Source organism: Atractosteus spatula, chromosome 4 (assembly GCF_055471065.1).
Source record: "Atractosteus spatula isolate fAtrSpa1 chromosome 4, fAtrSpa1.hap1, whole genome shotgun sequence".
Taxonomy (NCBI): Eukaryota; Metazoa; Chordata; class Actinopteri; order Semionotiformes; family Lepisosteidae; genus Atractosteus; species Atractosteus spatula.
Genome location: NC_142709.1, coordinates 65,627,608 through 65,642,249, shown reverse-complemented (window position 1 = coordinate 65,642,249; position 14,642 = coordinate 65,627,608). Strand labels below are relative to the sequence as shown.

Below are 14,642 nucleotides of genomic sequence, written 5' to 3'. Positions count from 1 at the left end.
TGAATTGGTTGATAGGAAACAGATATGTACAGATAATTGGTGAATACCTCAATTAGGGTGATATAATTAGTGGAGTACAATAAGTGATACTCTGTAACCCTTTTTTATCCAGTGCTTATTTTTTAGGCACTGAGTCTGAAGGCTAAACAAAAGTATCAGGTTATGCTGAAGTAAACATAATTTCATTCAGCAAGAGAAAGACCTTATCAAACGTAGTTCAAAGGATCAAGCAGGGGTGTTTCAGTCACTGAAACAAATATGTTGATACAGTGTTGAAATCGACACAAAGTTTGTACATGATCTAACAGTGGCTTACAGTTACTCTTTTCCTTGTCTTGGTTGATTTGAAGCAGAATGTAACAGCATAATTTTTTTTAATTTTATATGTTTTTTTTTTTGTTGGGATTTGTTCATTTTGAAGTTGGGCGCTCTCTCAAGTCCTGGAATAAATAGGAAGGCCTCTTCTGCCAGATGTCTGTGAGGCCGGAGTATGGACAACTGAACCAAACCCATGAGCACTCTCCAGTAACATGAAAAAATCAATTCTGTGCTTTGTCTTTAATTTTAATTTATTTGGGAAATGTTTTTATCCAATATAACTTAAAGAGGCAGTAATTTTCTAAGTTGTACAAAACGTGGTACTCGTTTCCACAGCTGGGTTTGCTGGGGCAGTGTGGGGGAAGGGCCCTGCTCAACAGCAGTGCTGTTCTCTGTTGGACCCAGGGCCTGCAGTCCTAATCACAACTCCACACTGCCACCCCAATTCCTCTTGTCTTACACCTCAAGAGTTTGTTCTTTAACTTTTATTAGTCTATAATAAATGAATAATTCCTTACACTTATATAGCGCTTTTGTGGACACTCGGCAATCAGGACTCCACTCCACCAATGTGCAGCCCCACCTGGATGATGCGACAGCAGCCATAGTGTGCCAGTACACTCCCCACACACCAACTCCCAGTGGGGAGGAGAACAGAGTGATCAAGCCAATTCATAGATGGGGATTACTAGGAGGCCATGATTGGAATGATTGGTATGATTGGCAGGGATGCCAGGACACACCTACTCTTTCAAAGAAATGCCCTCGGATCTTTAATGACTATACCCAGGACCTATGTTTTAGGTCTCATCCAAAGGACAGTGCCTTTTTTACAGTGCACCGTCCCCATCAATATACTGGGGCATTAGGACCCACACAGACCGCAGGGTGAGTGACCCCTACTAACACCTCTCCCAGTAGCAACTTTAGCTTTCCCAGGAGGTCTCCCATCCTGGCCTGGCTTGCACCTGTTGAGCTTTAACTTTATATGATGACTGAGCCATCATTTTGCTTGATTTGTTACTTTTCACCTCCCAGGACAATCTGGACAGCAAGGTAAGAGTAGCAGTTACTAACTACTCCTTTAAACACATGCAGGTGGGGCTGCACACTGGTGGTGGTTGAGGGGAATCCCCATTACCTGTAAAGCGCTTCGTGTGGAGTGTCCAGAAAAGTACTATATATGTGTAAGCAATTATTAATGATTATAATTATTACATCACATAAAGCAGGGTGAAAGCTGTTCAAATACATACGCAAATTCGGTGATTAAATTCCATTGTTAAATTAGGTGACGTTGTTTCACTTCACATTGTGAGAAAAGTGTCTTCAGACAATTTAGCAATGTATTAAATTGCTAATTGAACGGGCATCAAGCAATGTAATTGTAATGAGGGATATCTAATCCTGTTTTTTTTCACGACAAAAATGACGTTACTGCTTACATGTATCTCTTTAAAAGCACACATTTGCGGAGATTAAGGTAGTACTGCATCTAAAATAGTCCAATAACCGTGTCCTTCTTATGGCTAATATGTTTCCTGTTGTTTATACAAGATACACAGGTATGTTTAACAAACAGTAAATGCAATCAGTGAGGTATTTCTATTTGTCAGCCTAGTGTAGATAAAAAATCACGTGGTGTGATAGGCATATATAACACAGGAAAGGAAATCCTGATTAGAAATTATGTTCCCTGACATTGAACTATTTCAGACTCTCTTTGCTCTCTTATAATTGATTCATAAACCTATTGGCAGAAGAAAAGCAAGGGATCTTGTTAAATATGAACAAGATTACCGTTTTAAGTAAGATCTAACAGTCTGTAATGTGTTTAAATTCATTTTGTTGGAAGGGCTATTCGGAAATACCCGCTCCACCTTTACCGTCAGCTGCTGGAGGCAGGAGACATAAGATCGCCAGAGTTCAGCCTATTTCTATCTGTATTTTTATAAACGACTGCGAAAATAATAAAGTAATAAAATATTCAGCACAATTTAAAAGTGTCAGTTATTCGTATCGAATTCTGTTGACAAATAACGTGTCATATTATTAGCACGTGAAGAACATCGCTTTACGCTCGAAAATTATATTGTAGCGAAATCTAATATTACAAAAATGGTTCTATGTGAAGGACTTACAAAGATCCATTATTTGTATATTTTTACATACATTCGCCACTTTTTTTGGAAGCACAGAGCGCAAGACAGGAATACGCCCTGGACTAGATGCACACATAGTTGTAATTCATTTAAAAAACATAGTTTTTCTTTGTCAAACTCTTCTGTTTTATAAAGTAGCCAATTGATACAATGTATGTATGTAAATCAAATGTAGACGCAGTTTGAAACACAGTGGGTCCTATTCGATAATCGTATCTTTTTTATTTTAAAATATTGCATGCTCTTGTGGTCTATCACTCCACTCTTAATATAGATGCGCATTTCATATTGCATTTTTTTTTTATTGCCACGGGCAACGTCACGCGTTGTGTAGCTAAAAAGTCTTCCAGTTTACCACGAATCCGCCTCCTCTTATTACGGCCAATGGTATCAAGTCTTGCACCACCGCCCACCCCTTTCCCCCGAGGTAATGAGGTGTAAGAGGTTGTCTTGTGGACGGGCTCATTCTAATGGGAGAAGTGTCCTTTAAATTAAAGATCCGCCAGAATTTACTCTTTTTGGAGCCAATCTTTTACTACAGCTCTTGCTAACGGATAGTGATCATTGTTTGCCCGCTTGTGGCGAGGTTATCAACTTCAGAATGTCGGCACGGAAAGACTTCGCAAATCAAGATGCACAACAGCAGATGGAAGAAACTGAGTTTCAGCACATTTTGGCCGAAATTGGGGGTAGAGAGAGGATTTTCTTGGTAAGTGATGTTTGTCAGCAAGGAATGTCTTCGGTGCTGGAAGAGTTTTTAAATGACATGTTTCCTTCTGCTTATAAGCCACCTATGCGTAGATGCGGAGCTGACAGCATACCTGACAATAACAGTAATGGCACGGTTAGTAACGCTACAAGAAACGACCGTGCAGCTTGTTTTAGGTCCCAAAAACACGTTCCCGAAAAGGACGAAACATCTCTTACTGGGAGGCCGGAAGGATCGGAGTTCAATCGCATGACCCCTGGGGTGGATAGCGACCGGACTCAGCAGGGCAGAAAGGCACGCTGGAAAATTGGCAAAGCCTGTCAGGCCAAAGAGCGGGCCATAGACTCGCCTGTTATAATCTTTATTTTCAGGCACGAGTTTGTGTATTGCAAAGCAAACCGAATTTGCCTGAAGGAGATCCTGAAGGACGTGAAAGCTCGTAGCCGGAGAGCGGACGACTTGCCAGCTGTGCTCGGCTTGATTCACTCGAGGAGCGAGACCGCAGAGACCAGCGAGTCGGTCCGGGTTCTGGAGCGCTCAATGCGGACGGTGTTCCGAAAACAGTCCCCCGATTCGGTGTGGGTCGGGCACTTCATACCCAACAAAGGGGACGGAATGCTGGAGATCAAGAGAAACGTCTGCAAAACCCTGCAAGCGTCTCCTCGCACAGGTACAGTATTTAGTTTTTGTCTTGGGTGTATTGCAAACAGTGCAGTATTCAATTCGGGTTAAAAATAGCATGAGTATAATAATATGTTGAGGATAATAATATATCCTTCAATTATTATTGGTACCGGCTGATGTAGTGCCAGAGAATGCATGAAATATGTATGAGGGATGTAAGGAAAACTACTTTATAAAAAAATAGATATTACTGTTCTAAACGGATAAATCTTAAAGGGAAAATCTTTTTTTTTCTTGGAACATGAACTGTGCCAATGTGGTTTACTCTTCCGGAGAACGTGGAAGTTTTATACAAATCTCCGCTGACCACTCAGGTTTAATTTGTACTCGACTCTAGCTTTGTACTGTATTAAATGTGATTAACTGCATACAAAATACACATATAACAAATATTGTATATTGCTTCCAAAAAAATGAATAAAACCTTGATTTAAGACAATTCATTATTAATAATGTTTCAAGAATAAAGCAATACGAGCTTTTTTCGTTGTCGGGGACGTAAATGAAGGAAATTGTACTTGATATTCATTATATTTCAGTTGATACATGTGACAACATTTAAAAACAGGGTACCGTGTAAAGATCGAATAAGAATGAAAGGAATTTGGCATTATCTTGCTTAGAGGAGTGTTCTTCCTTAGTCTACTCTTACAACATTTACTCACAAGTGCCTTTTAAATTCTAGCCATAGACAGCAGAGTGCAGCTTGTATTTTTCTTTTATATTTCTCTAAATTGTATACCAACCACGCTACATTTTTAGTGTTCTAGGGCCACAGAAAAGTTCACAATGCCAATGTACTGTACTTCTTTTAAAATGCAGAGGCGAGCTAGAGTCGAGGTCTGTGATTTAGATCATTCCTAGTTTTTTTTTTCATATCCAGGCATTTGCAGTTTGCGTGAGAAGAATGGACATTTCTGAATTATTTGTCTTTCTGGATTTTCCTTTAGGTAAACTAAGGAATACGGAAGAAGGAATCCCACTGACAAGCTCCATCTCTGACCTCCGACAGATTGATTCCATGGTGAACAGCCTTGAGAGCCAGGCCTGAAAACAACCTCAGTTACAGTGTAACTGACATCGGAAAACTGAACCACTGAGCAATCTTTTGTGACTTGGGGTAAAAGTGTTGACCTCAGCTTAAGATACTAACGTTTACAAGGCATTCGGTGCCAGTTTACAGACAAAATAGCTGCAGTTCTCAGAAAAGTGTAACTGGAAACTGATTTCTTGGCATGACAGTCTTATAAGACCTTAGTAAGCGGTTGATCGTTTGTATTTCTTCTCATCAGGAGAAGTTGAAGAAAAAGACCAACTCAAATGAATCAGGCTGGATATTTTGATAGGAGGGTTATCATTTTAATTCCACGCTAAAAAGGACAAATAGAAGGTTAATGCTGTCCTTCAAGTGTGTGTAAGAGCAGGAGACTCCTCAGCAGATATATTGTCTGCAGCTCCCTGGTCTGTTACAAATGAATCATCACATCCCTCTTCATGAAGAGGAGACTTGTTTAGTTTCTCCACATCTACTGGAGTAATCACATGTGCCAGTGTGTTATGTAGAAATATGAATGAAGGATTGGGAAATCTCTGGCAATCACAAAGGGCAGGAGCCCCTTTAGAAATGAGCTTTCATTTCTGTGGTTCATCGGTGTCCCTGTCAACATTGTCCATATTTACAAAATGTTGTATTTTTAATTTATTTGGGTGACACTTATACCCAAAGCAACTTTCCCAGCTGAAAATGTATTTTTACTGGAGCAGTTTAAGTGAAGTACCTCTCTCCTGGGATCTGAAGCCACAACTTTCCAATTACTCCAGAACCCTGACCACTGCTCCACACTGCTGTCTTAGTCTATATTACACGATACAGTATTTTACTTACTGTTGTTTTAAGCAGTAAATACAATACTGTACAACTTAAATATTGAAATCTTAAAATGCAAAGAAGATTTGGATTCAGAAAGATGTTAGTCCTTAGTAGGAAAGTGATAAACCTATGAAACCGTCAAGGACTAGTTTCTAGGGATTTGTTCTGCAGCTTTCTTAGCACATTTCAATTAAGGTCAATTAATTGAAACCGAGATACCTGTAGGAAAGATGTTGAGTTTAATTTAATTTCTCTGATATTGACTGAAAGACTGATTCATCTCAAAGTTAGTTTACAATGATCGCTGGTGCAAATTGCAAATTGCTGTCGGATAACTAAAATACTGAAAATAAATTTTCAATTTTTACAGTACATTAATGAATTTGAACATCATGTATTTAGGAAATGGATGTAATTGTTTTTGCAGCGTTATGGAAATGACATATTCAGTTCTCTCTTTCATACATTATCATTTTAATTTTTAAATATTGAAATATTGGTAGACCTGCACTTTTCCTTGTTAAATGAAGTTTTAGTTATGGCTTATCAAGAGCGTGAATCCATTTTGGATTAATGTATTTAGCACCTAAAGTAATTTTATTTACTCTTAGATAATACTCAGGGCTTTTTAGATACATTTTCATTTTGATATATATGGAACCTAATGGCCTTTGAACCTAATGAACCTTTGTAACCTTTATTTTGTTCTTACCTATTGTAAATATTTATGTATCTTTAAAAATATATAGACTAAAAAATGATGAAGTTTAAGATAACTAAATCTTATTTTAAAAATATAAACACAGTAACAGTATATTTGATTAGGTTTTTAATTACTGATGCTTCTATACTTGAAGAACATTGTATATTGTCATTTGTATTTTTTAATCTTTAGTAATCTTGCAGTACGATATAATGCTAACCCAGTAATGTGTAACACCAGTGAAGTTTATGCTAGCATTGTGTTCTAAAATAATAATCAGTGCTATAAAAACAGATAATCTGTTTTAGTAGCTCCAAATTATTGTGAACATTTCCTTTTTTAATTTTGCTTTTTGTCAATCTATGTGGGGAAGTATAGAAGTAATGGATTCAGCTAATAAAAGATGATATAGCTATTTTGCAGTTTTTTATTTTTACTTGCATAGTCTCGAGATTTATTATTTTGTGTTGGATAAATGTTTTAATAAAATTGTTTTAATATGTGATCAATGTGTTTTAAATAATTTATAAAATGCTGCTAATGGTGCAATTAAATGAAATTCACAGTTTAAAGGTGTCTTGTTTGTTCTTTTTCCAACCTTGTGATAAATTAAAAGTTCACCAGCTTTGCTCCTGCTGTGCTTTTAATGCTGGAAATCAGTTATCCTGGGTGCTATACCCATGTCACTTCACTGTACAGTACATTGCTTAGGAGTTCTAAACATACAACCTATAACAATTTACAACAGGTTTAATGGCTTAAGACATTACTATGGCTTTATTTAGTCCTTAGCAGCTTTAAGGTATCAGTTCATTTCCATGTCATTAGTACTAGGAACTCCCTCTACATTTTGTGCTTTATTCAACTTTCTACAATGAAAATGTTTCACTGACAGAAATTTCCCAATGTATTTTTTAATATTTGAAGTGAATCCATTAGTTAATCTTCAGAAATATGTCTTATAAGGATGATAAAATCCATTTGAACAGCGAGAAATTAGGTGCCTTATAGGGTTTGTTAATGTTAAGCTAGTCATACTTTTCAGGCAGTTGAAAATGAGTCATTAATGTATGACTCTGCTATTTTATCTCCGTTTTCTAAAGGGGAAAGTGTTAAACAATGAAGCATTGCAAGGTACATTGTCAAACAAATGCTAATTTAGTACTGATATAAAAAAGATATGCAACGGGTATAGTGAAACAGATATACGTGTCATTTTTACCAAACATTTACTTTATTCTAAAGGAGGAATTGGAGATTCTAAATTAGTTTTTTTTTTGGCTACAAATTGAACTGGGAATGGTTGTCAAATTCCGGTGAAATGTGCTTCTCTTTGAGAAAAGATTTCATAATTGAAAGAGAATTTAAGAGCTGAATATTTTAAATAGTGCGTGTAAACACCGGACTACTTAATACTAATATGTCAAACGTTAAATTCTAGAGCTGTTTTGTATGTAGCGTAGTCTACTGTATGTCTTTTTGTTTACATGCAGGATAAACAATAACCAAGAACAGCTTTATGCCTTAGTTTTGGAACAGATACCCTCCTTTGTGTAGGGGGCGATGTTAAGAATTCATCACTGCTAGTAAAAAAAAAGTCGTTAAGCTATTGGTCTGCAGTATTCAGAAGTGAAAAGAATATGCCCGTTTAAAAAAATATAAAATTTCATCTCTTAAAGTGTTAAATGTGATCTTAAAATGCTTATTCGTGCATTTTATGTGACTATTGTTAGAATAATATATTAATTTTGTATCAAACTCATTATTTTAAATTGAGTATATTTCATAATAATCAGGCACAGTTTTGGGCAGTCTTAACATATTGGAAGGCCCCCGGTTGTCAAAGGACTTTCTTTGTGAATCAAAAATTAGCAGGAAAAGTGTCGCACAGTAGGTAGCGGGAGGCGAGTAATTGCTGACTGAAAGTGTTTCTTTTTTTCTTCGAAGACATTTTATTGTTTGAAGAGTCGAGGCCGGAGGAGTAATAAGGGATTTTCAGCAAACATGATAACTTCAGCGGGTAAGGAGAGGATGCAGATGTGACTTAAGCAGTTGATTGCGACCCGGTAGATTTAGCTGAGTCACAGAGTCAAAAGACTGAGCGATGCAAATAAGTGTGTTTTGCTTTTTAAGTGGTACAGTATCTCGTTATGAAACGTAGTACAACAATGTAAAATGTTTTTATTGGACCCCTAACCCTAAATGGGACATTTTACAAATAATCAGTTGTTGCTGGTCTCGTTATAACACGGAGCAAGTGAATAACAAGAAAAACAAACGTACCACGATTGTCCGCCGTGTGTCGGAAAAGTACCAATACGACCATCCGAGTTCACTACTAAAATGTTTTTTTTTTCTAGTCTTTGTGTATTTGCGCGTGTTGTAAACAAATCTGTTTCAATACACATAACTGTGTTTCCCATTACACTGTTGGTCACTTTCTAGATGGCAGCTGCCGAGTTATTTTAGTAGCCTTGTAGTTGTGTTTGTTTACAGGAATTTCAGCGCGTCCTGCCGATTCTGCGGTTCCTGTGTACCTTGTATATTCTATAAGTATATTCTAACTGTGGTAGATGTAGTCTACCATCCAACTTCATTCGTACGATCATAGGATGGCATTTCTAGACGATCGGTGAAAGAGGAGCTGAAAATATATAGAGCAGTTGTCTCTTGCGTAACATTTTTAAGATTGTGTACATACTTGTTTTCAAACATTCGTTTGTCTTGTTCTTATAAATACACTTATTTGTTGTAAATATTGCATTTTTTCGTCTAGACATAATGAGACTGGACCTCCTTTTCCAGTAGTATTGCAGTGCTATCATTGGTAACTAATCTGTCGATGACCTTCTGGAGCAGACGATTGATTGTTTACTAACGTGGTATAATTAAAGGTCTTTCATGTGTTCAGATCCACTTCTGTACAGTTTAGTGTTAAACATTTTGGTAGCTGTATTTGTCAACTCAGACACATTTCCTTTCCGTTTTTAGCTGGAATAATCTCTCTTTTGGATGAAGAGGAGCCTCAGCTCAAGGTGAACTGTTTGCCTTAAGTACACCTTATTTGCAAAAATAAGCTTGTGCATATACTGTAAAAAACAGAGGTCCATTGATCTGAGAATCACGGAAACACACTGTTCTTGTTGATCTTTACACTTTGTGCATAATAGTTGTGTATAAGCAGGAGTGCTGAACTTCATTCTTGTACCTATGGGAATTGATCACATATATTAGCCCTGGGACTGTATTGAACTGTAATGATGCCAACTTCTAATTTAATTGTACTGTGATTTTTAATTTACTATGAATTTTATTTAATTCCTCAGGACTCATATTTATATTGTATAGCACAGTTAACCTGTTCTCTTCCTGACTATAATAATCGTGTGAGACAATAAACCTGCCAAAAGCATTGCTGTGAAGTCTGCAGTGTGTTGTGCATGTCATGAAAGTATCCTATGTTGTTTTCCTGAATATTTCTGATACAGGAGTTTGCTCTGCACAAGCTGAATTCCATTGTCAATGATTTCTGGGCTGAGATTTCAGAATCTGTTGGTAAAATGTAAGAATCTTTTTTTTTGGTCTCATCTACCTTTGTTATTCACAGATTAACTTGTCTCTTCTCTAAATGTAATTTTCTTGCCATATCGAGAATGGATCAATACATAAATTATTCTGCAAGCTTAGCCTGTCCAATTATCATGAGTTTTTATATAAGAATACATATGAAATTATTTGCTGTGAATATTGCATTATACAAGCTTTGAGCTAGTTTCCTTGTTACATAATTAAACCTTCCTCTGAGATAACTGTTTCTATCCCATTGATGGTCTGATTAGTTAATTGTGCCTTGGGTGTAAACTAGGGTACTTATCACTCGATATGTTGTTTGTTACAGCTACAGTGTAATAATTAAAATAGACATTTCTTGGTCTGATCATTTTATGTTCCTCTTTAAGTGAGGTTCTCTATGAAGATGAGACATTCCGTAGCAGGGAGTTTGCAGCACTGGTAGCATCCAAAGTGTTCTACCATCTGGGTGCGTTTGAAGAGTCTCTGAATTACGCTCTGGGAGCTGGAGACCTGTTCAATGTCAATGACGATTCTGAGTATGTGGAGACTATCATCGGTGAGTTCAGAAGTGTTAATGATAGTGATCGAAGTGTGTGATGAACCAGACTGTAAATGTTTAGAAAATGTTGAAGTGTCCTATTATTACTCTTTCTTTCTGCATATTTGATTTACCTCTGTCTCTTTTGAAAAGGTGGTGGAATTTCAGAATTACTTCTAATTAGTTGTAACACCAGGACAGTTGTTTTGAATTGTTAAATTGTTTCCTGCCCTGTAACAGCTATGTAAAAGTGGGCCACTTTGAATGTATAACAATTTCCAGAAACAAGATAAAATATTAAGACAAAAAAGAAACACTTGTACAAAGGAATCCCTCCACTTAATGCTTATACATTACAAGTGTCTAACTGCATTTGGCGGTCATAGATGAAGTGCTGGGAAGTGGCAGTTCAATCCATTGCTTCTTCTTTCGTGCAGCAAAATGTATAGACTACTACACAAAGCAGCGTGTGGAGAATGCAGAGCTGCCAGATGATGAGAGGAAAAGCATTGACCCCCGACTGGAGGGCATTGTTAACAAAATGTTTCTGCGCTGCCTGGGTGACCATAAGTACAAACAGGCAATTGGCATTGCCCTTGAGACTCGTCGGCTGGACATCTTCGAGAAGACCATCCTGGAGTCTGTAAGCATTGACTGCGCTTGACTGAACTGTAGCATCCTACACTTTTTAGTCTCTCTAACGTAGGACACATAACGTTATTACAGCTTTGTTTCCTAGTGATCATTTATGGAGTACAGTCTATAATTTCTTATTGTTTTGTTGCATTGGAGTTCTATGGTAAACTATATTAATGGTTTCTAATATGTTAACCGTTGCGTTTCCAGTGGTATTGATATGTGTATTCCCTGCACTTCTCCAGCATTTTCTAGTAAAGATGTGCATGGTATGGTAAAGGAAATTATTTTTCCTCTTGGTAGTAGTGGTAGTTCATATCATGATGCAAAATTAACAAAATCACGACTAGCCATGTAAATGATGCACAAACAGAAGTCTTTTTAAGGCTCTACAATTTACCTGAAATAAATTTACTTCAGTCCAGTGCATAATCTAACTTTGTTTGCCCTTTTCTTGATATAGTTAGTTTTAAATTATGTTTATTTTAGAAGACTGTTATAATTTGCTTACATCTTTTGATACTTCACAGCTACAACACAGACTTGAAGCTCAGATTTAACCCTTTTCTAAACTAACCATGTGTCTTTTGCCTTTTTCTGCAATTCAGAATGATGTCAGTGGCTTGCTGGCCTACAGCCTGAAGGTTTGCATGTCGCTGATGCAGAACAAACAGTTTCGCAATGAGGTGCTCAGAGTGCTAGTCAAGCTCTACATGAACTTGGAGAAACCTGACTTCATCAATGTTTGCCAGGTACTCCTTCTGAGAAGAGATTCTCATTTCAAAATGGAATGTCACCTACTTCTTATAGATAATGTGCCTGTATTTCTTTTGAAGTTGATTGGGAGAGAAGTAATCCTCTGTAGTAACTTGCTCTATCTCCTTGCAGTGTCTGATTTTCCTGGACGACCCCCAGGCAGTGAGTGATATCCTGGAGAAGCTGGTGAAGGAGGATAACTTGCTGATGGCCTATCAGATCTGCTTTGACTTGTATGAGAGTGCCAGCCAACAGTTCCTCTCCTCCGTCATTCAGAACCTGCGCACTGTGGGTACTCCCATCCCTGCTGTCCCTGGATCCACCAATACTGGCACCGTGCCCACTGCTGAAAAGGACAGGTGGGCAGAGGGAAGGGCAGTGAGAGAGTGGACCTTGTAACTGAGATGGTCTAACAGGAGATTGACTCCACCATATCTTTTTCGGATATGTATTCTATTACACAGCAGTGGATCTGTACTCAAGCCATCTGCAAATGTGTTTTTTTCCTCCTGTTTGGTATTTATATCTGAGAGAAAAGTTATCTACGTTTAATCATTTATGCTTTATGTACAGAGCATGATTGTGATTGTTAGTATACAGAAGCATCTGTTTTCAGTGGATAAATTAAATTTTCACACCTTCTCAAAGATCATTAGATCCATGAGTTGCCTGACCACATTTCCCTTTAATTTCATGCTAGATGTCTGTAGACCATGCATTGTTCTCTTCTGTTTTCCAGCGATGCCATGGAAACAGATGATAAAGCTGGTAGTTCTCCTGCTGGAAAGCTGGCAGAATCTGTGAGTAAACTTTTACCACGGTTAGGTTTTGAGTATTAATGTAATGCATTGAGTATATAATCCTGTGGTTTTTATAATATTTAAGCCCACGTATTTGTAAACTTTTATTGACAATTAAAACTGAATTTCTGCTGTGTAGCTGGTGACGGAATTGTCTCTTGTAGAAGGAAGAACCAAAAGACCAGAACTCAAAAATGATTAAAATACTCAGTGGAGAAATGGCAATTGAACTGCACCTTCAGTTCCTCATCAGGAACAACAACACAGACCTGATGATTCTAAAAAACACAAAGGTAAGGATTGTAATAATATCCTAAAAATTCTTGTGCTTTTTGAGTTGTAGGTTGATGCTCTGTTGTACTCAAGAAGCTAGATGTAGTTGGAAAGCTTCAACAGAAAGCCCAGACATGTAACATAGACACTGTGTTGCCATAGACATTTAATCTTTTCAGTATTACCTTCTTTTTTCGAGAATATTATTTTGTAGAAGGGAGTATGATATTCCCCTGTGTTGTGTGCTTGATTGTATAACGTCTGAAAATCTTCAAACGTCTCTATTACAGGATGCGGTCCGAAATTCTGTGTGCCACACGGCAACAGTTATAGCCAACTCCTTCATGCATACAGGAACCACCAGCGACCAGTTCCTCAGGTATGAGCATGTGTCATTGCTTAATGTATCAGTACCTTTAGTGTACAATAGCATATAAAGTCCTCATTTCACTGGGAAGTCAACCAGATTTGACTATCTGTCTTGACTATCTGTCTTTAATGGCAGCCTTTTTTGTAAGATACTGCAGTTAAGAAAATCAGTTGATCTTACAAAGATAAGTCCAGTTATGGATGCATATCAGGCTAATTCCACTCCATTAAACTTGGCTGCAATTCTACTGTACTCAAAGGCTCTTGATGCCTTATTTTCAGGTGCATGAGCTTGCTGACATTTTGCTTTTAGGTTGAGGTTTTTCCACAGTTTACTTTCTTGACAGTGTCTTTTGTACAAACCTACTCTGGATTGTTATATTTTCAGAAAGTCATGTAGACAGCGAATCATTTTTTTAAAATTAATTTCTGTAAAGAGTATGTTTGCTCTGTTTCTTGGGTTCTTGGAAGAACTGAAACCATCCAGCTTTTAGTATGATATCGTTTTTTATTAGGTAAATTCGCAAAGCATTGGTCTTCTGACTTTAAATCATCTGATTTTATTTTTTCTGTTGATTTAGAGAGAATTTGGAGTGGTTAGCCAGAGCCACCAACTGGGCCAAGTTTACTGCCACAGCCAGCCTAGGAGTCATCCACAGGGCAAGTGACATTTTTCTAGCATTTATGAGTCTTCAGAGAATTTTTTTATATGTGTTTATGAGAAGCTATTTCCATCAGAAGTCTACAAGATCTTCCCTGGCAGATACATTTTAAATCTCAAGCACTCTGATTCACTTCCTGCACACTCCATACTCTTGTACAACTGAAACAATTTTATTTTAACTTTATGAAGACAGAGATCATTAGGACTTTCAGGAGGAGTAGTTAAGGTAATATTTCTTCTCATTGTGGTATTTGTAATTCATATCATGATACAACATTTAAAAAATCAAGACAAGCCAAGTAAATGGTACACAAACAAAAGCCTTTTAAGACTCTGCAATTTACCTGAAACAAATGATCTCAATTCAGTGCACCCATCTAACTTTTTTTTGCCCTTTCATGAAGTATAGTTGTATGCAAATATTTGGGCACCCCTGGCCAGATTACATGTTTTGTTGATTTTCTAAGTGAAAAGAAGTTAACACAACCTCTGCAGTGAACAAACTTGAACTTGACATATTTCTTCAGATTTTAATGCACAGTTACTATTTATTTGTTGAATTTAACAGATTAAAAAAACAAATCGGT

General features: G+C 37.2%; 2 protein-coding genes across 2 annotated transcripts in view; both read left to right on the top strand.

Moving 5' to 3' along the window:
• Positions 1–2,859: 2,859 nt before the first annotated feature.
• Positions 2,860–7,013, top strand: LOC148836885 (uncharacterized). Its single transcript, XM_088914797.1, has 2 exons — positions 2,860–3,859; positions 4,824–7,013. The coding sequence occupies exons 1-2, from the start codon at positions 3,082–3,084 to the stop codon at positions 4,922–4,924; spliced, it is 879 nt and encodes a 292-aa protein (XP_088770923.1). The 5' UTR covers positions 2,860–3,081; the 3' UTR covers positions 4,925–7,013.
• A 1,285-nt stretch (positions 7,014–8,298) lies between these two features.
• The window catches only part of psmd1 (proteasome 26S subunit, non-ATPase 1), a 54,585-nt gene continuing 48,241 nt past the window's right edge, over positions 8,299–14,642 (top strand). The window contains exons 1-11 of the mRNA XM_088913187.1: positions 8,299–8,466; positions 9,438–9,481; positions 9,935–10,008; positions 10,406–10,575; positions 10,995–11,200; positions 11,802–11,945; positions 12,082–12,308; positions 12,689–12,749; positions 12,914–13,042; positions 13,313–13,401; positions 13,973–14,051. Coding sequence (XP_088769313.1) covers positions 8,451–8,466; positions 9,438–9,481; positions 9,935–10,008; positions 10,406–10,575; positions 10,995–11,200; positions 11,802–11,945; positions 12,082–12,308; positions 12,689–12,749; positions 12,914–13,042; positions 13,313–13,401; positions 13,973–14,051 — 1,239 coding nt within the window. The 5' untranslated portion in view covers positions 8,299–8,450. The remainder of the gene's footprint in view (positions 8,467–9,437; positions 9,482–9,934; positions 10,009–10,405; positions 10,576–10,994; positions 11,201–11,801; positions 11,946–12,081; positions 12,309–12,688; positions 12,750–12,913; positions 13,043–13,312; positions 13,402–13,972; positions 14,052–14,642) is intronic.